Below are 22,344 nucleotides of genomic sequence, written 5' to 3'. Positions count from 1 at the left end.
CTAGCAGACGCCCCGGAGCTGGAGGCATCGCCAGCTGCGCTGTCGTCTGCTGCAATGCGCAACTCTCTTTCGGTCCATATTGCCGTATGGAGTTTGACAACTGCTTTTAAATGTGATTCTGTCTAGAATTTATCACTTGAGCGACGGTATTATAAAGCCAATTTACCCCTTGTGGCAGCATATCAGACTGTAAACAAAACAGTGCGATTCGCTACACCCAGCTTGCCTTTTGGGGGTGTCCGGATTCACAACACAGATTATTCGAGGAGTTGTAAAAATAGATTGCCTCCGCAGTGACGCGTCATACTTTGTCACATATTTCTTCAAAGCGCTGGCCAATGTTTAACGACCGGCCACCACTTCTGGTGCTCTACGAAATGAGAAAACTGTTGCGGTAAGTTGTGTTTACATGTGTTTCTATGGGTCGCCCTCTCAACTCGCACCGCCATACGTTTCGCGGCGTTTTAAAGATACTTCGCCTCGGTAATGAGATTTCATATTTTCACGATCTGCTCTAGGATGTTCATAGTTGCTTTGCACCGAATAACGACATCATAGGTGTCCCGCGAAATGAGAAAACTGGTTTGGAATATTTCAGTGGCATGTATTTTTAAGGGGGCTAGCCCTACTTTTCATCCCGTCAGCTGCGGCGCCGCGAGCAGCTAACAAAAGCATGCCTTACAGCGTTGTTTTGATTTTTATGGTGCATAAGCAACTAATGCTGCCATGCACCAAGAACAAGGTTTGATGTATTTATTTTGTGTGTAATGACTAAAGTGTTCTTTATGATGTAGCATGCTTAGGAACATTGCTTCTTAGGAAACCAAAAATGCAAGGAATTCGGACTATTGAAGTCTCTCCTAGGATCATACTGGGATGGACAGGGATCTGTTGTAAAATTGTACAAAATATTTTACTCTTATTTTCGTGAGTCTGGCACACATGTAAGATATGGTTTGTTGTTATAGTTCACATCCACACTCCTTGCATATTGGTTTGTCCTCTTTCATAAGTATGAAGTATGTCAGGTGTGGATGTGAATGTGAATGTCAGGTATGGGTGTCTTTTGTGAAGACCTAAAATGTAATCCATGATGGGTTTTTGATGACTTCAAGATTTCCATTCCTCGATGACAGGTTTTGCAAAGTGTAATTTGCTGTTTATTTCAATGTTTCAAAAAGCCTGCCATTTCACTCTCAATTTTCTTTGTACAAGCTTTTTGGCATCTTTATGCAGCATATTCACCTTCTGTAATTTAGCGTTGTGGCAAGGTATCCTGGTTATTTCTTTTCATCACCTTTCTGTTGGAAGCCATAGAAATAAATGAGTCCCACAATCATGCGCTATCTAAAGTATGCATATATATGTCCAACGCTCAGTGGAATGGTGTCAGCCCACTGTTAGAACAGGTCGTGTGGTAACAACAGCCATTGTCTGAGGTGGTCCTTTAATGGGCATTGAAGTGCCATGTAACTGCAGGCACTGACAGAACTCTTGATCATATTATGTGATGATGCCGCCCTTGCATGCATATAGGTATACATTTCAGAACCTGCAGTGTACCACTTGACCATTTCCACCAATGTTTGTGCGATAATTTCTTTTTCATGCATGTTAGCCAGCATGATTAACAGATGGTCCCAAGAAAAGTTACTCCTAGACCATGGAGGCATGTTCGTACAGTTAGGTTAACACGAGGCTTACAGAGGTCTATCCTAGATTGTCTATCTCATAACAGGGTAGCCTACGACTGTATGCTAATGAGTATGTGTGAGATAACAGAGACATGAATAAAGGAATTAGTGATTAGGTTTGTAACCAGGGGCATGTAAATTAACGGGAATCCACAGTGGGATCCGCAGACAAGAGCCATTAACGCTGAGGCATCATACCCTTACAGGTGGAGATTAGGTGCCTCCCTAATTTGTTGTCCGCTCAAGGCTTGTCATTTTCTTCATTCTTCCAGGTGAGGAAGATGTGGAAATGATAGCATCAAGAATGCCCGAGACCATCGTTATCGAGAATGCTGATCTGAATGGCGTAAAAAAATATTTCACTAAAGGTAGGTGACTAGTAATGCTGGCAACAGTTGAAGCTAAGTGTAAAATGAAATAGAAATGCAACGAATGCAGAGATATGAGACGAACAGTCTGCGGTGTGCGACATCTGTCTCTGTTAGTTTCATCAAGTGATTGGCCAAAGCAGATGGGCTTGTGGTTTTTTTTGTGTGTGTGAGAAGTGCAGTGTAGTAGCACAGATGCAACCTTGCGCATTAACAACTGGAGTGCAGTAAGTGCATTGTTTTGTTTTTGTAAAATGTTCACGGTATTTATGCAAACATTATGAGAAATTTCTTCCTAGAGAATGTATACTGGAATGTGAATATAATGTGCAATAAAACATTTTTTTTTTTTGTTATTCACTTTTTCTTGCATACATTAGTTCTGTGAAGGAAACAACAGGCTAGAAGGAAATGTAATGGCATGCATTTTGTTACTTAATCCTGTTGTGTTGGCTCAGTAGTTACAGTGCTTGGCTGCTGAACCCATGGATGCAGATTTTATTCCAGCCACAGCAGAAGCATTTCAATACAGGCAAAACAATAGGCTGTTATGCACCGTGCGGTGTCAGTACATGTAAAAGAACCTCTGTTGGTCAAAAGTATACCAGAGCCCTCAACTGTTGCATCCCTCATAGCCGTATGTGTTTTGAGATGCTAAACCGGATATTATATATCGCATTGGTACTCTGATTAAGATGCTATTCATGGTCAGTTAATCATGCACAAAATGAACAAATTTTCTGCATGGGACAGCAGCTGTTGCACAATTTTATTTTAGCCTTCATGAAGAATATCACACTGGCTCCACATGGCCTTCTGTAGACTCTTGATATGTGTCACAATCACACACTCGATTATGTATTTATCTAAGGGCACCTGTGCATGTATGGAGAGGGCCATTACGTTCCATTTGTCAGAACTGAAATGCATGATCCACATCATACCTCTAATTCAACTGCCCGCTATTTTAACTGTCCGGCATTGAGGAAAGTTTCAAAGAACTGCAATTAGTAAATTAATCCAAGCAGGAAACCATGCCAACAACTGCTCCGGTTCATCTACAACAACTGTTTGAGAACTGCAATTAGCCAAATGTTGCATAACATAGATTAGAGGTTAAAAATTAAAAAAAAAAACACATCCTACCAGTGGCATGTAGGTTTTCACATTTTAAAGCGACATATGTAACTATGAATAATACTGTAGGGGAGAGCTCCAGATTAATTTGACTGCCTGGGCTTTGTACTTTGTGTTGACATCTCGCAGGAAACAGATGTGTTGCATTTCGCCTCCACCAAAGTGCGGCTGCCATCAATGGGATAAATATCAAGACCTTGGGGTAAGTAGTCAAATGCGCCGCTGAGATGTCACAGCGTGTACATACATGCTATACACGTCAACCTTTTCAGCATTAAAGCTATCACATGCATGTCAGATATTCATGTTTAGTTTTAAACTGACAAGCTTAAAGTGTATCATTTGTGTTTGTCTAGCATGAAAATGCAAAAGAAACTAAGCAAAAACTAACAAAAAAGAACATAATACATTGAAAAAGCCCTAGTCATTAACACATAAAGAACATTCGTTTCTTTATTAATGGTAAAGTGGCCTTCAACAAAAGTACAAAGCCTGAACATTTAGGAACGTGCTGTGCCAGGCAGCTAATATTTTACAGAAGCCTGAACCATTTCACCTGTAGTAATGCGCATCTCGGCAATGTGGTCTGGGCACTTATTTTTCTGCCCCCTCCAAAATGCGAAAACTGTATCATGTGCATTTCCCAACAACCTTGTGCAAGGCCAGGTTATTGCAATTTAATTTTTTTTTTCGAAGCTTCAAAACGCACAAATATGTAAACAATACGCGTGTACTTTGTAGAAATATCACATTTTCCGAGTTTTGAGCTTTGTAGTGTACTCATGATAACAAATTGCCGATGACTTATTGTCGTCTGACTTGCACAGCGCGTGTGAATCTTTTTACTCGAAGTTTTTTGGACTTACCACTGCACCTAATGAACACTGACATGCATGTGGAACATCGGCGATCATAAATGGACACGCTGATGTCCGTCAACATCGGCGCACTCATCACGTACGTCATCACAGCACTCTCGTAGTCTCACACAGCACTCTCGTAGGACGTAGTCCGAACACCACGGAAAGCACAAACCGGCGCCTACACCTCCAGTCGTACAGCAACACGAATGACGCGATGCTTGGGCTAGAGACACGCCGGCGGTTACGTGACGCATCTCATCACAGATGGAAGTGAGGAACTACCGTCGTAGACGATAATGCACAGGATAACGAGGACCAAATGAGCGGGCATGCGGGCTCCGGGCTGGCCGTCAACAGCGCGATTACATGCGCTTGCGCTCTGGTCCTGCTTGCGACCCTGCCGCGGTCCAACTCACGTAAACCTAACATTATGCCATCACGTAGTCTACCACCCATTCTAGGCACTATTATTGCCACTGAAATATCCTTCGTGATTTCATACTGCACGTAGTACGTCCAGCCTTGCACTGTTGCACACTTCGTATGAACTTCGATTTGGCTACATGTGTGGCTACTGCTACAGCCACACATCCTGGGATCTCGGATCAGTCCGTCCGGCTTTTCCAGCGTACCCCGGCGAAAAACGCATCGTAAGGACTGGAGGCACTGTAAGGACTGTTTGTTTCTTGAGTGGCCTGTGAACGTCGCAGCCTCCAGCAACAGAATATTCGCAGTTTCGTATTTTACGGTGTCAGCTGCAAGATGCGCTTAGTTTTTGCTCAGTTCGTGGCGTCGTAATTTATTGCAACACTGCTATAATAGCTTATACAATAGTTTTTTTCTGCCACACCAGGCCATTCGATGACGACACCACTGGCACCACTACTGGACGCCATGATTCCCCTTAGATCGAACGGAGGGTCGCCTCGTCGCGCTGTTCACTGAGGATAAATATACGGCACGAGTGGTCGTAATCATAAGATGACAGTGGCCTCTGGCTCGTGGGATGTGTCGTGAAGGCAGGGGGTCGCGGATGCTGAAGCTACTACTGTTAGATATACTGTCCCAAGACGAGGCTCGAAACCAGGGAACTGTTGTTTTCTCTTTGCTCCCCATATTGCAGCTTATGGTATGGACGTCCTTGGGACGTTTAAAGTCCCAAGGACGCGGGATCGAATCCCTGCCTCGGCGGCCGCTTTTCGGTGGAGGCGAAGAGCAAGGCGCCCGTATTCTGTGCGATGTCAGTGCACGTTAAAAAACACCAGGTAGTCGAAATTTCCGGAGTCCTCCACTACGGCGTCTCTCATAGCCTGAGTTGCTTTGGGACGTTAAACCCCACAAACCAACCAACCAACGTTTGGTATGGGGCCCATGCATAATGTTATTCATAAAAAATTGCCTAAATTTATCTTAACGAGCGATGTTTCTGTCCTCGATTGTTTACTTTACTTTAGTTTCGTATTTTTTTCCCGTTTAACGTCACTACATACCTACATGTACGTGCTTGCCGTTTGCTGCTCGGCTGTAATGGTGGCTCCATTCCCAGACACTTGCCAATATTACGACACAGCAGACATCAAGCTATTCTTGCTCCTGACTTTCTGGCTCTGCGGCAGCTGTGCAGCAAGTAACAGAGGTTTGCCCCGTGCATGTGCGCGAAATGATAACGCTAGCCAACATCCTTGAAGCGTTTTGACAACAGGCCTAGCTTTCTCGAATGATTCCCCACTGTCGTTTGGCGGGAGAAACGGATAGCTGTACAGGCAATGCGGGCTCTTTTCCGCTTCATGAGCGATACGGGACTCTACTCGCGCGTGTAATAAAGTCATCGTGCCTCAGTATATGTTCACGCCTCTTCCCACCGCATCGCCATCCATCACGATCCTCTCTTTTCTTCGTCCCCTTCCGCATTACAGAGTATCAGGCCAGATGCTCAAATTTAAGGCCGACCCCCCTGCTTTTCCAATCAATAAACACGCCTACCAATGTGCTCGTGACATCTACCAGCTGCAAATAAAAAGAAAAAAAAAAGGAAACGCTGTTGGTGGCTTGCAGCTATCGCGCTCCCATGCTGAGTGCCAGGACCCTGGATAGAATGCTGACCTCGGTGGCCGCATTTCGGTGGGGATGAAATGAAGCAATGATGTATACGCGCTCTTGATTCACTAACGGTACTATCATGCGAGGGCATATTTGCGTTTCTTTTGAAGAGGGGGGGGAGGGTGAACAAGAAACTTTTGCTCGCTGATAAATCTTGTAAGTGCTATTTCAAAATGTGAAGACAGAAGATTACTGTACGAGGCATGCAGCTGGTCGGCACATTCAGAAATTTCCTCTTAGTCCACGAAACTAAACTCAGCTAAGCTCTTTACAAACACCCATGCAACAGGTCTCACTACAACTGCTGGCTGCAAGTATTCGCTTAAATCACTGTTCGGAGATGTGCAGTCAAAGCAGATAAAATGACTAAAAACGCTGGCTAGTTGCCGACGCCAAGAAATCTCACTTTGATGCTCTCGCCTGCCTTCATGATCCGGGTATACTTGGTAGATGGAAACGACACGGCCACGGTTCCCCTGAGGACTTCCAGTGATGCGTTGTCGATACTCGTGTCCAAATAGTTGACGAGCGAAAATCCTGCAATGTTAATGAACGCGTCTGTAGGAACCGATATCTCTCCTGATGACATGCGTACAGTACCGCCAGTGTGTGGTCTGTAGTTATTAGGATTTACTGAACCATGCCACGTCTGCACGGAAGAAAGCTTTTACGCATGGATTAAGTAAAGGCAGGCCTGTCCGGTTCTTTAAATTGTCCCTGTCTCTATTTGCACAATTTCGCTAGTTAACAATTTCCAGCAGATGTGTTCTTATGAATTCGCTTTGTTTCTGATGCTATAATTAGCGGCTACATTTGGGAACCGGGTAACTAAAAACGTTGCGAAAAATACGGGGACTTGGTCACCAGTACAGAGCTTTTCCTATAAACAGGTAGAGCTGGGGCATGCAGACTTTTCTAAACGTTTAAAAAATGACGCAGTTTGTTCAACTACGTCCATAGTCACCGCTACACTCGCGGAAGTAGCTGAATCGAATGGCAGTTCTAGCTAAGGGATTTCGGTGTGTCGAATTATGAGCCGAAGTGAACACGTTCAAGGTAGAAGCAAAGTCAGTATTGACTGAAAATAAATAAAACTTGCACGTATGGAAGTAGCCGAAGAAGAAAAGACGATAGCATCACCAAGCCCCTATAATACCCTCACTGATATTTGTATTTGAACTAACGCCGCGAAGTTGAATGGCTCAAGGCAGCAAGTTTACTCCCTCCTTTTTTCTATTACTCAATCAGTTGTTGAAGATGGATTGTTTTTCTGGAATGCAAAACAAAGGGGGTAATCTACTTGCAACACTGTAACCTGACATGTACGCATCCCGTAGGAGGAGGAGGAATGAGAGTAAATAGGAGAGGTGTACATTGGTGGTTGACGAGGAGAAAGGTCCCATCCGACACGAAATAAGTGACATAAAGCGAACGAAAGAGAAGAGATAGGGAAGATAACCACTATAAAAGGTTCAGTCAAGGTATGATCTATGGTTTTGATAGCACTGTACTGACGCACTGCAAAAGAAATAATTCAATGAAACAAATCTTTTGGGGGACATATATGAGGGCGGCCACGTCAACCTACTTTCCCATGGCGCACTGGCCGGCCAACTTTTTACAAATGATCTCTATACCACAGTAGCGTCGAGAAGAGAAAGGCGCACCTCAAGAGTTGAAACCCACCTGGAAAGTCGGCGATGAACTCAACATCCGCCAATGTGGAGGCTGCTTGAACTTGGCCGCGAACCTTCTTGAAGCTTTCCCTCCATTCACCAAAGTTATTGAGCACGGGCAGCACCCACGGCACTTCAGCAAATGGCGACCACGGCTGTCCCAAGATGTTTACCGTGGGGTCGTACATCCTGAGTTCAAGACCGAAAAATACGCCATCAGAACGCCATACATGAACGCTTGCAGCGACGGGCATTCCCGAAACCAGAGTGACGTGCCGTGACAATAGGACTGCGCTGTGGGCAGCCATTATGGAGCAATAAAAAAAAGTGAGGGGGGGGGGGGGGGGGATACACTTAAACTTTGCCTTTAAGTGTATGACGCGTCGGCGTTATTGGCTCTTGTCTCTGGCTTCCCTTGTGAATCCCATTTGCGTACGCGCATCTTGCTTCTCGCTTTAATCGCCAATCCTTTCATTTGTGCCTCTGTTGTCTCACACATGCTTATTAAAATACATTCGCACACCGATCCACGGACGTGCCTGCGTGGCCTATAGGGGTAGACTGTCTAACTAGGGATTCGGGGGTCCCTGGTTCGATTTCCATGTCCTCCTCCGCCGTAAAGATCTCCTACCAAATCAGTCAAATCATGCAGTCTAGTGGTACTACACAACCCGCTGGCCATTCAGTGCCAGGCTATGTCACCAGCAAATATATAAACTATCTGCAAGAAGTATGCTCGAGATTTTTCGCTCACAACACAGCATAGGGATTTCAATCAAAAGTGACAATTCGCAAGAGAACAGCGTCAGGGAACGTGGTTGTGGTTATCGTGAGAAGTTATCAGTGCAACTTACCGAAAACACGAAGAAATTCGGCAAGAAAAGCGAATTAACACGACGAAAGCTTATATATATATTTTAATCACGCGGAATGTAAAGGAACATGGTCAGTACGATACAGCTTTCCTCAGTCAGTTATACCAGGTTATACGGCGGTGGTTAGGCGGCGGCTTACGTAGCCTTTTTAAAAAATAAAAACAAGTACCGCGCTTACAAACATTAGGAGCGCAGGAGATAAAAGTCGGATGGGGGCAAAAGCCAGGGTTCTGGCCATTGGGAACATATGTAAATATCCCGGCGTCGGCGGCTTTCGTCAGCGTTGGCTTTTTGAGCGAAAGATCACGAGCAATGCGAAGGCAGCCGGTAGCTGGCAGCTGACATGGCCAAGCACTAACTGGACGTAGCGTTGCTTGACATTACGTTTAAGCAGGAGCTACCAGCCTCTCCTTTCATATATATCAGAGGGTGATATCAGAATCAGCCTGCCGGGACCGTTGCATTCAAGTTAGATAGGCCGCAGGCACGTTCATACGGCTTGGTTAAAGCGGGGCTTTATAATATATGGGCCGGTAGTCTAAAATATCGCGTAATACCCTCAAAGGCGGAGTTTAAGTGGCTCTCATATTTTTTTTTTTTTTTTTTTTTTTTACGTAATGACGACCTCGTCGGTTCTCTGCGATACCAGGAAAGTGCTTGGAAAATTTTTGAACATAAGTATTTCGATGGGGCGTAACCCCATTTCATATCCCCAGTAGGTCCAGCCGGCACTCCTGATCTAACTTTTATATTTTTCTGTCACTCGCTCGAAAGAAATCGATTCATTTGTTTCCTGGCCGTGGATCGCGTGTACAACTTTCGAAGAAAAGCTCTTTGAGCGAAATGACAAGGGGGATAGGAGACCCGTCACGAATTTCGACACATTTTTGGACCATATAAAGATGTGCCAGTGGATACATTGTTTATATAAGCCACAAAAGAAGCGTGGCACAAGACCTACGAGTTCCTACTTTTTGTATTTTTCTTTTTACGGTGAGACTTCGCAAATATATCCGAGGCAACTGATGATATGGTGACAAAAATCAGATCGAAAAAAAAAAATAGTACAAATGCATACACTTGAATGCCTTGTCCGGCCGGCAGTGGAGCTCAGTCAAAGGTGAGCCTAGAGGCAATGCACTAAACATCAAGTTTGACGTTCATTGAGAAAGTGGCCCGGGGAATCAGCCTGACCGCAGGACAGCGAAAACTGAGGCCCAAAGAGCGTTTCTCAAAGCGGATGCTATAACTTTTCGATGTCTCTATTTGTGCTTGTGTGCGCAAAGGCTTTCATGTTTGCAACGCGGGAGGGGAAGAGCAAACAGCCATTTTTGTATCTCCCTGTTTTTGTTCGCGCTGGGCTCCGCGGTACACAAGCATCGCGCCGCATAAATAAACCCGCTTCTTTCCATCGCCCCCGTGCTTTGTGTCCTCACGGAGTTCTTTCTTTCTACGGGAAAGTATTTACGAACGCAATTCTTTAGCATATTGTAAGAATGCATCGCAACTTTCACTTCATGCGTAAATCTTTTCTCGGGACTTCTTTTGCAGCCCTCTGCTGTATGCCGTCAGAAACACACCCGATTGATTTTTTCTTATGGTTTTAGCTACCCAGTGTAAGCCAAGGACTAACTTTTAAAGTCGTAATTGGCTACGCAACGGAAGATTACACCATTTCGATGGACATTTTCATCAAAATATATTACAATAGTATGCAATTGCATCTTCGTTAGGACACCATTGCATTTCTTTTCTATGACAGTCTTAACCAGTCGGTGCTAGCGCAGAAAAAAAAAAAACTTTGAAAGTATTTCGCTACGCATGTTAAGGTTTGACCATTCTCACCAATATGTTCATGACGGTGTCTCGCAATATTACAGAGTTGTTGCCTCAATATAGGAGGTGGTGTCCCCAGGAAAATGGAACATTAAAAGCACTATTAACGCCGCAGCTGTCCTCAAAGTTTTGTCGATATAAAGAAAGTTCATTACAGCAGCCTACTCTGTCGCGAAACTAAGCAAGTACAACGGAAATGCACAATTTGCGCTATCTACCGTATGTCTGCTCTTCTCTAAACCTGATGTAATTTTTGACAAACTGCCTAAAAACACTTGGATTATCGGTATTTATCACAATACATTACATTCAGAGCTCTTTCTGTTGCCGGGATCGAGTCCCAGCCTCAGCGGTAGCTTTTCCGTGCTGTCGAAAATCTAGGCACCCGTGTGCTGTGCGATGTCACCGCACGTTAAAGAACTTCAGGTAGTCGAAATTTCCGGAGCCCACCACTACGGCGTTTCACAGCCTAAGTCGCTTTGGGATGTTAAACCTCAAAACCAAACCACACTAAATTTGTCTTAATTCAATAAAGTTTATTCACTCACTCTCTCAAATCTTTGTTGCACGTTCTTGCATCACTTAGCGACCCAGAAAGGTGGATCTGACAGTGGCTAGCCCAAACCACAGAGTATTTTTATTGTGTGGCGCCCTTCTGATTTCTGAAAGATAAATGACAGAGTTTAACATATGCCTGTGGAGGTATATCCTGCCCGCATATCCCCGGCTCGTCATCCACTTCCATTGGCCATCGATTCATTCATTTATACTAAGGATTATTGCGATTCATGTCAATGCACTAGATGTAAACAGTGAGACCGAGGTAAGTTTCTGCAGTTGCAATTTTAACGTAATAATGATGTCACTAACCTTGATTCATTCTGCGAGAGCCACACACACACACACACACACACACACACACACACACACACACACACACACACACACACACACACACACACACACACACACACACACACACACACACACACACACACACACACACACACACACACACACACACACACACACACACACACACACACACACACACAAAGGAAAAGGCAACGCGCACCTCTGCGCGAAGCGTCCATTGAGCGACATCCAGACATCAACGTATATCTCCACTTCCTGCATGCCCAGTTCCTCCTGCATCCTGTCGCGGATGCACTGTGCGAACTGGACGACCATATCCGCCTGGTGGTGCCAACGCCTTGAAGTCGTGAACTTCTGCGGTAGGAAAGTTACACCGTTATGAACATTTTCTTGATTAGCGACGCAACGGCTCATTGGTGGCTCTCGAAAGGTAGAGCATCTTAATTATAAAACAAGCAAGCACTTTTTTTTTTTTTTTGCGAAGCGGTGGTGTGCCGACAAGGACGTTGGACAATAACGTGCAGAGGAGGTGGGCAGAGGACACAAGGTTGTGGTTAACAGCTACAAGTAAGAGAAAACGAGCTAGCCAACCCATCAAGGGCATTTACGCACACCTCATTCAGAGCTAATGCCGCTCGGACGGCATTCACGTGTGTCTGGCGCCGTTACAGCCCGAGATGCCATTTCCAGTCAGAACCGCTACACGCGCGGATAGCTGCGAGGCAGATAACGTCTTTAGCGCAGAATAAGGAAGGCCATACAATGAAGCGACCATTTCCTTTCAGAGACCGTTTTCTTTTGAGAGATATTCTTTCGAGGCGCACGAGGTGAAACGACCGACCGGACGGCGTGTGAAAAAAAAAGGCGCGCGGGCCGGTAGAATAACGCGGAACCTTCTTTTCCTGTTTGTCAGATGCCGACGTGTTGGAAGGCGATAAAAAAAAAATTGCTTGTTCGAAGGCAATCGTGAGTGTTAGACGCACTCAGTGCACTTTGAGGCTAATAGACGGCAGCATTTAGACGCGCCGCAGCACACAACTGCCGCTAGCTTCTCTCAACAATGCCCGTGCTTAATGGTGTCCGTTTCCTACCGTCATTCTCATCAAACCTCCTGCTTACACTTCACTTGTCCAATCTGCAGATCATTTAGTTCCAATGTTCTATGCAAACTAGTCGATTCCCATGAAGGTTTAACAGTCGTTAGATCGGCGCACTTCATGGGAACTATAATATCCGAGCTGTAAAAAAGGAAGACTGCACTGCGAATGTACAGCTAAACACGAACTTCGACCTTTATTCTGTAATAAGATATGCAGGCTTGACGTCTCTCAGATATTTGTGGAGGGGAACGAATAATTCAATTTTATTAATTACTACGCCTTCGTGCACTCATGAGAGTCATACATGTATAGTCCGATACAAGCAGATGTCAGTGAGGGTCGCGACGTTACACTGCCATTGATTTCTCACTATACAACGATAACTTGAAATTGCTATGCAGTTTCAAACTATCTTTCATCAAGTGCGTGATTTCAGCCTGAAATTCGTTAAAGGAGAAACAAGTTATTAATGTTGAGTTCAGAAATGCGAGGCTCCCACCCATGAGCCACTGGAGGAAATCTTGTCAAGGCAGAAAAATTATTCCGGATAAACAATTAGCCTAGCCCCTTCCTAAGTATATAATCAGAAGTAGCTGGCCGTGTAATTCATATCTAAATCACGGTACTGACACATAAGGAAGCTCAGTGCCGGAGTGGTTTCACATCTCATTCGCCTTGGTTTATCTCTGCGCAGCCTTTTCTGGATGCATGGATCTATTTCTGCAGCAAACTTGTGACGACCTGGTATCTTTTCTGCTATTCCCAATCTTTCGTTTCTATTTTAGGTGCTATCTTTTTCTCGGCATGCCCTCCGCTCTGCGGTATCTCGCCTCTGGATCCAAAAAGTGGGCCTTGTGCGTGGCTCTGTCGTAGAGGAGAAGCTTGACGTGAACGGGTCTCCACTTGTGCACCATCATGTCCCAGGAGTAGCCGTAGCTACCCTGCGTCCACGTATTGTAACCCTTGGTGAGACCGTGCGAGTACGGCAGGAAAAGCTGCAGGGTCAAGTGCAGGCAGAGGAGCACCGTCGTCAGCCTCCATCTGCGAAGCCGGAGCTCGGACCACCGACTGCCCGTCAGTGAGTCGGTGCCCTGCGCGTTCGTGCAGATGACAAGAAGCGGTCACCATGGGGCACTCTCTTTAACCAAAGTACCCTACCGTGCAGGGGAGGAAGATGTGCATTAAATTCTTAGCTACAGGCAGAGCTATAGCGTTGAAAATAGGGCTACAATCTTCTAGACCTTAAGGGCAGTCAGAATGCAAATAGAAAAATTCAAAGCCCATACCGCATTAACCGCAAATGGTAGGTGTGAGCACCTTGGCTGAGTAGCGGGGCAACAGGTAAAAGAAATATGAACGGTACCTTATATTCCAGTGGCGGTACGTGCGCATAATATCGTCACAGAAAGCAGGTAGAGCTGAGGGGACGAAGTTTACTGAACACATGCAAGAGCCAGCGAAAACAGACAAGGTCTTCTTCATCTTCTTCTTCTCACCTCTGTGCATCTGGCACATACCCACAGTGGTGAATTCGCCAGAGTTCAGTATAGGAACAAGAATTGATTGAGCTAACAGACGTGCGATGTAAGCTCAGAGATGATGAAGCACGCAGCTGAATAGATAACAAAACATAGAAGAGGCACGCTCACACACGCACGCTCAAGGACAGTGCTGAACTGACAATAAATGATTTATACCCTCACACCTTCTTCTTTGTATGTTTTGTCATCTATTCTGCTGCGTGTTTCATCATGTCTGACCAACTAGCTCAACATTCTACTATTGCAGCTCGGAGAGAATTATAAAGCGATCGCATGCCAGTTACGCGAATCCGACCGCAAGGCGGCGCTAGTAAGCGTTTAACGCTGCGGCAGCATTTGTTTGCTCGGAAAATGAACGCCGTTTATCTCCAAAAAAATGCATCTGGCAACTTGGGGGATGCGTTGATTACGCGGAGGTAGAATATTCAGAAGTAAATTGAAGTATAAAAAAAAGAAAAATTAGGAGTGTGCTTAGGCTCCGCCTCAAGAGTATAGACGCGATATCGAGCGCACTCATCGCCACACTCCTAAAGCTCGTATCTCGGCATCCTGCCTTCGCTTCCTCGTTCCGAACGTTTTCCGCCTTCTTGACATCCGTCTTACCAAGTCATCTTGGCAGTCGAGCACCCATCACGAGCACAGTATGAACACAGCACCATACACGTAAAAGAAAAAAACGCAGCCTCGTGGAATAAATACTCCGTACTGCAGAACTTAACATCGAAATGTACCAAAATGCACATTCCAGTATGGCATCCATGCTCTAGCGCAATTAAAAAAAAAATGAGCTTACTGTACCTCGTATAACTCGCCTATCGGAATATACTTCTGTTGAAGGAAAACATAACTCGAGTTAACCCTAGCACAACTCGTTGGATTTGTTCAGTCTGCCCTTAGAGGGCAGAATGAACAAATTTAGAAAACCCTTTGTGATCAGGCGTGTCTTTTATTAATTCGCGGATTCGACAGAGAGCATTCGTATTCGCAGTTCATCTATAGCTTTCATTGCGGTATCAGCTGACTGCGCACAAAAAAAAAAAAAAAAAAAAAAAAAACGTGCGTTCATTATACGAGGTACAAAACTTTACCCTTTTGCAGGAGAGGTGATAATATCGCTGTGGTGAATCTGCTGAACGTTGTGAATGGGACAGCGCGCTCAGAGAAAAACTTACATAAGCCTCTTTCTATATGGCGTGCTCGACACCATGTACTTGAGAAAAAGGTTAACAGTATGGCCGCCACTATGTAATTTGCGATACAGCGCCAGCTCACGATATATTTTGATCTCGCGATATATTTAGGCAAAGAATCTCAAAGCCACGTGCATGTATGTGCAGTTACAGACAACTCTATTTTTCAGAGATACTCGCCCTTCAAGTAGCCATTCTCTCCCATTCTTTGAAAGTCGTGCAGGGGGCTTTATGATCTGAAAACTAGCAGCAGATCTGTTCGAGGTGTTGGAGCTATGCCTGATTCTGAAGGAGGTGTAGCCATGAATGTGCTCAAGGAAGGCGTCATAGCAGTGGAATCGTAAGTACAAGAAGCAGTAAAACTTTGCTGTCACGCATGGCATCACTCATTTCAGACCACCGAGCACGTTGTGTTACTATGGTGCGTTCCAGTGCGGTCATGAGCGACGTCAGTGCGACCCCGCGTTGTCACAGTGCTTGTTACCACCTTCTGGTTACGGCGTCTATACCGCGCGCTGAGCATGCCACATTCCTCCGCTCACTATGCCCCCCTCTTCCCACTGTAACCCTCGAGCTTTTCGTACAGATTTAAAACCTCCATGGGGGCATACTTCAGGAGCTTAATAATATCATTTAAGGCTGAATTGCATGTACGCGAAAAATCACGTGAACGCGGCGGCTAAGCGCGAAGACTTCGAGCGAAGAGAAATGTGTGTGTCGCTTGACTCGTCGCTTGGACAGCTCGGATCTGCGGGAATAGACAAAAAAAAAAAAAATAGTTCGTCGCCTCGAAGTGCACGCGCGATTAGCAATCAGATTCTCGCTGACTGTTTCCGCTTTGTCACATATATCTCCTCATCGGAGTTCTGTGTTCGCCTCAACAAGAGCATCGTCTTGGCCATCGCAGCCGCTGCTGCGCCGCTGCCGTGGAGATTTTCTATTAGATGGGAGGTAGCTGCAAAACTAAAGGAACGATCTACTCGTCGGTATCGGAGGGCTCAACATTTGGAGCGGGCTACGAGCGAGGGCACCACGGCGGTATTTGAGTCGAGGCGGTAGGTATACGCATGCTCGTTCACCAGTGTTGCTGCGCTCGTAGGCGCGGCAAGGCGCGGTATCACTCGCGGCGTATATGCTGACTTGCATAGTTTGCTCTCTCGCAACAAGCTCAAGGAGCAGTTTAAGGGCGTGTCAAATGTAGTGCGTTAGCTGGCACAGCACGAGTCTGTGTTCGCCTCCGCAAGCACGTCAAGCCGACGTGACCAGCCGGTCATCGCCGTTGTAGGTACACCGCTGCCGTAGAGAAGATATTTAGTTTGCCCTGGATAACAGGCAGACCGGTAAAATTTTCAAGGAGAGATCAAAGTCTCGGTTGCGGGAATGCTTACGAAGGCGCAGAGTGGAACAGACATCCAAACTGCTCTGCACGTACGTCGCTGTCGCCTTCGCCTATATGGAGCTCACTCTTTATTGGTAACCAGCCGTAACAACTGAGGTGAAAGTTGCCCTCCTTGCTTGATAACCTTATTCCGCGCGATTACGGACGTTACTACATGCGCTTAACAGCTGCGTTGTAAAACGCGTTTTTCCTTGGAGTATACTACCTTGCCAGGTCTAGTCACATCCTGTAGAAGGAGTGTCGCCAAGAATAAACCAGAACACGATTTTCCTTAAGTTGCATTGTGCAGCCACGACCATAGTCGGAGTTTGCAGCTCCTCTATAGGAGACGAGTGTCATCTTGCTGCCCAAGTGCGTGTTCTCTGACGTCCCGCGATTTTCGCACAGAAGGCAGTGCAGGCCTCGTGGAAGAAACAGCCCCCGCTTAGCACTTCATGTCCTCACTGGAAGCCATCTCGTTCGGGTGGAAGAGACTATGTATTTTTAAGTTGTTCATGAATGTAGGGGCGCTGGACAAAGGGTTTGATTTCTGAGGAGAGACCCCATGGAGGCTGACTATGCTCACGCAGCTGTGCATCAAAGTTCTCCGTAGAGATCTTACCGCCTAGCACCAAGACTCCAAGAGGCACCCTGGAAAACAGTTTCGGCTGTACACCACTGCCACCTTGCTCTTCTCACTGTATCCGCCACCGTGTGTACGTGCACGGCCCGTACGTAGCCGCCTACGTGCGTTCTAGAATATTGCTCAACCAACATCACGGTTGCGCCACAGTTGCATAAGCATGTGTGTGCTTCGAGGTGAGGCAGCGGGAAGTTTTCAGTATTCTTGAAACATTTTCGCAGTGCATCCCTTTATGAAACTCTCTGCCTGGCAAACCTCGTCGTTATACGGCCACAAAGCTCATCGCAGTAGCACTATGCGTTCCGATTTCGTATCACAGAAGCTAGTGAAGCGCAAAGGAGAAGTACCGCGACGGTGTATCTCCGTCGTAAGTATAGGTTTTATAGCTACTACGGAAGAGCTAGTGAAGGACGTATTAATAGCCTCGAAGTTTCAACACCAATGAGCGAAAAGTACATTCAGAACAGTCGAGTATTCTCTTTCAGACTGCAGCCAGAACCGTGCGTCCTTATAGCTACAGAGTAGTTAGGACGACGATTTCCAGCCACAATGGCGAAAGCGGAGCCATTATGACGAAAATATTCTATTTACTCACAAGCGAACAAACACAGTAATGGCGGCATTGATGAACAGCTGCCGGAGGATTTAGTCACTTTCAGATTACCTTGCACTGAGCCGGGTACCAACAGCGTTTGAAGTCAGGCCGAGCGGCGCAGAGGTCCGGGATCATTTTGTTGATTCGCTGGGGCAGTGCTGCCGCAAGCTTCTTGGGCCACGAATAATCGAAGAATATAGCGGAGAGCACAATCATCACGTACGGGAACATTCCTGGAACGAAAACATTGCTTCAGATAACAGCAAAATGGCTCTTCAGGAGACAGCAACAAGTGTCCGCGCCTCCTATTTCTACAATTTTGAGAGTACACAACTAAAATTTCGAAAGAAATGACTTAGATTTTATGCCTTATCTTTTCATATGAATGACAGTACAGGCCGCGAGGGGATCAGCTAACTAAACACTTGTCTCCTGCTCTCGTTTTTCTGCGTGTCAAGGTTGTTTGCGCGCGAGCGCGACCTGTTGAACGGCTCATTTAATAGGTCGTCTGCATTTTCTCCGTGGGAAATTCAACATTATAGTGCATCCGTGCGAAATGTAACAGGCTATAGTGTGCTGACTTTCGTGCAGTTACACCGCAGAAACGCCAAGCACCACAGAGTCCCACTCAGCCCTGGCAACAACATCATCTGACTCAGCGGAGTCCTCGCAGAGCCAGTGTGAACGCACCGATAGAGAACATCCTGGAGTTCATGGCATTGAAGAGAACGCAGAAGAGCACTCCGAAAGGCCGCACCGTGGTGGCAACCATAAGGAAGCCGACGGTCAGGTCCAGCAGGAAGCCGCCCCAGTGAACCACGTACGAGTCCACCTGCTCTTCGGTCAGGAACAGCCTGTAAATTTTGTTCGCGGATGGACTGAGCCGTCAAAATGGTATATCTTCCTGTCTGCTGGAGAAGCGGCATCGGGAAGCCAAGGCCAGGCGTTCACGCTTGCTGCGCTGGCGAATGAGGGAGACATTGTCTCCAGTTTAGACTTCGGCTGCCGAACGCAAAAGCCGAATGCGAGAGCAAGTGGTCTCATTGCATGCACTGACTCCTGTTAAAAATCGTTGAAGCTCCTGAGTCTGCAGTATAGTGCCGCTTGCCGCTGTGGCCTCAGACATAACAGCAAACACTAGGGCCTGTACCCCACCGTCGTGTGGGCGAGTGAGGCATTTTTCGCGGCAGTTCCAACAGCGAAGGGTATCCAAAAATTACGCACATTTTGTTGGATGGAAAGCGGTGACTTAAGAGCGTCTCTAAAAGAATCAAATAAAAAGACGAATCTGGCGTCATTTAGGCAACTAATAATAAAAAAAAAACTGAATGCGTCTAGACAAAAACAAAGGTTTTTCGTTTTTCTTGTTTTCTGTTAAAAAAGGGACGAGGTCTGTGCCCACTGTTTATTAATGACGTCGTATAGGCGCACCTGGAACAGTAGCAGGCGCTCGCAAAATTTGTCTGCGAAGGGCTTACCAGCTGGCGATGTTGATCCCTTCTTGTCTTATGATCACAGTTTAAATGTGCGCGGATGATTACTAAGATAGATGCAATGTTTGATATTCATTTCCTTTCTTTTTTTTTTTTTTTTTTTTTTTTTTGCGATTCGTTGTCACAGCTTTCTGGTTTCATGTGATCTTCTGAGTTCAGAAAACATAAATGAAGAATTAAAATGTACTTGTCTTTTTTGGCAAAGCTTCGATTCAAACTGAAGAATTTAATCAACGGCTCGCTTAAAAGTGCTACGTTACATTTAAATTTGCACATATATAGGTAGCTCAAGGTGAAATGAGACATGGGACAAAATGAGACCAATCTCGCACAACTTCATCTAGCGCAAACTATGATAAAGCGATAGAATAGTTTAAAAGCAAAAGAGCTAGGTACCGCTGAGTGTCCGCAATATGCGGACCAAAAACCGCTAAAAATCTCGCCAAGCGCACTGCCGGGAAAAATCGCCAATGACTCTCGGTCACTGGCTGTCCCACCAAGAAGATGCGGACTTCTGCAGCTCCGTTTTTCTTATTTGAGTCATGTAGAAAAACAGCTGTAAGCAACCGCGACACATTCCTATATATTTCGTAACTGTGTCTCATTAATTACCTGTTGTACATGGAATTGCAGCGGCCAAGAGAGAGTAATACCAATGACGAGTAAGTCTCTAGGTAAAGGGCAAAACGCCACAGTCAGTCTCTCAGAAGACGCAGTTACAATTTGCACTCATGCATGACTTGTTCCTGAGTTGTGTCCTCTGCGTTCTTTTCTACAATAGTCTGCACATTTAATAGAACAGTGATAAGGGCTGTTAGGAGTGAGAGTAACATTAAGACAAATCCGGAATGCGTGCTCCAGTGAAAGCCTTCCATTAGCGCTTTGGCGAAAACCTTTTCGACCATAGGGGTGTCTTCCAAAGGTGAGGGGAAAAAAAATAACTAGCGGCAAGCTGTATACATAGGCTTTACAAGAATAGGCTTGGTTTATGAAAACGAGCTCTTTCAGTAAAGCAATGAACGCTTGTACAGCATATTTTATGTATGCAGAGATCCCTCTTTTGACCTTACTAGGCAAAGGCAATTGCAGCAAAGGTAGCCATAAGTTACATTACGTTGAAAGGAAACGAAGCGGTAAATTGTTAAGGTAGGCGACAAACCTCAATGTGTTAATCGCAAGATATTTCTACACAGGAGAAACGTTCTGATAAACGGCATGTAACAGATTGGACTGGGAGTTCCTCCTATCCAAAAAATTTTGTAGCAACGCAATGCCTCTTTCTGTGCGAATCTAATGCATAATGTGTCACGAGTGGGCTTGTGAAGTGTACGCAAAGGCCCATGCGATGCACTTTTAACGTTCCAAGTGCAAGAAGTGAAAGTGCTTCGTTTTGAAAGGACGTCTCATTTTGCCCCACCTGGTGTCTCGTTTCGCCCCGAGGGTCGGGTCAAATTGCGACAAATGCGGCTATTTTTAAAACAAGTGAATGTTCATAGTTATAGTGATACTAAACATGTCGATTTTTAGCAGTTTATCCAAGTCCTCGATTTGCAACGAAAGAGAAAAAAATGGCGTCAATTTGCATTATTTTTTTTTTTTTTTCGTTTTTCCCTTCTTTACACATTGCCAACGAGGGCACCCTCGACGTCGCCCAGGGTGCCCTCGCAAGAGTGGTGGAAGCAACAGCGAAACAAGTTTCCAGCAACCCGGAGGGGAGGCATTTAGACGTCGAAAACAAATGCAGTACATCCTGCAGCTTTGTTGACAGGTTAAATTCTCTCATATAGGGTCGTTGACGTCATCCGGACAGCAGTAGTAGTCCTGGCCTTTCTTGTACAGTCATTTAATCTCCATTTGCTTGGATGAGCGAAGTTTTTCTTCATTTTTCGACCTAAATCCCCCTCCCCCTCCTCCCCCCGGTAAAAAATAAACACGAATTACCAATTTGATAAGGAATTCAAATTGTATAGCTGCTTTGTGTGATATCTTTACGAATTCATTCCCTCAAAAGGACCCGTGAACTCCACGTGCAGAAATTTCGAAACAGCCCGGTGATGTTCAGTTAAATTTCTTCCATATTCCAGTTGACACCTGTATTCATCAAGTGTTGGGACCACAGGTGGTCCAGCCTCGACAGTTGACTCCTAGAGCTCCGACCACAGTGACAAAACATCACGAACTTTCTAAGCAAGGGCGTATCATTTTGCTGCCGCTGGAAGGTACAAGCATTTCAAGGTCGTACTTGAACAGATCGAAGACCCAGTGGCGTCCCAGGCCCTCCATGGAATGACCACCAATCCAGTCACCATCTGTTTTCTTCAGGCCGGCGATGAAGTACACCAGAAATACCTGCGGGCGCAGAAGGTCCGCTTAAAGACTGAACTACGGTAAACAATTCACATAGTTAGGTTGACAACATATAGAGGTTTTTGTTGTTGTTGTTGTTGATTTTCGTTTGATAATAAAGAGGGGGGGGGGGGGGGGTACCTATTCGAGCGCAGGTTTCTGGTTCTACGGTGGAGTTCACTGCTCCCCACTCGGAATAAAGAATGGAAACGTAAGGAGTATGGAGCACGGTACGCACCCCCCCCCCCCCCCCCTTACAAAATTGAAGAAAGCTGGGCCGTTTCGAAGAGTGCGAGAGGCGATGCCGGAAGGCACGAAGGAAATACTTGTCAGGAAATTAGAAGTTGGTCTTTTGTGACAGCTGAAAGATCAATCCTGCGCGCAAAACAAATATTTTTGCCTTTAAGAAATAAAAACGCGAAAGATTGGAGAGAGGCTTGGAGGCGACAGTGAAAGGCCAGATGTTCAGTGACGGCACCGCTGCGGTGGCTTAGGGTACTCGACTGTTGAACCCAAAGACGTGGGCTCAATCCCGACCGCGGCGGCCGCTTTTCGGTGAAGGCGAAGCAAGGAGCCCGTCTACTGTGCGATGTCAGTGCACGTTAAAAAATCACAAGATATTTAAAATCTCTG

General features: G+C 45.7%; 1 protein-coding gene across 1 annotated transcript in view; it reads right to left on the bottom strand.

The window, feature by feature from the left end:
- GC (gamma-glutamyl carboxylase) overlaps positions 1-22,344 on the bottom strand; it is a 159,997-nt gene that overhangs the window by 30,846 nt on the left and 106,807 nt on the right. Inside the window, exons 7-13 of the mRNA XM_084601058.1 lie at positions 21,608-21,714; positions 18,563-18,726; positions 17,942-18,105; positions 13,356-13,616; positions 11,625-11,779; positions 7,849-8,027; positions 6,569-6,699 (exon numbers count right to left, since the gene is read on the bottom strand). Of these exons, the coding sequence (XP_084457184.1) occupies positions 6,569-6,699; positions 7,849-8,027; positions 11,625-11,779; positions 13,356-13,616; positions 17,942-18,105; positions 18,563-18,726; positions 21,608-21,714 (1,161 nt within the window). The remainder of the gene's footprint in view (positions 1-6,568; positions 6,700-7,848; positions 8,028-11,624; positions 11,780-13,355; positions 13,617-17,941; positions 18,106-18,562; positions 18,727-21,607; positions 21,715-22,344) is intronic.

Source organism: Amblyomma maculatum, chromosome 1, assembly GCF_055883805.1.
Source record: "Amblyomma maculatum isolate TAMU_Amacu chromosome 1, ASM5588380v1, whole genome shotgun sequence".
In the NCBI taxonomy this organism is placed as follows: domain Eukaryota; kingdom Metazoa; phylum Arthropoda; class Arachnida; order Ixodida; family Ixodidae; genus Amblyomma; species Amblyomma maculatum.
The sequence above is the reverse complement of the archived record's forward strand: the minus strand, read 5'-3'. Positions and strand labels throughout refer to the sequence as shown.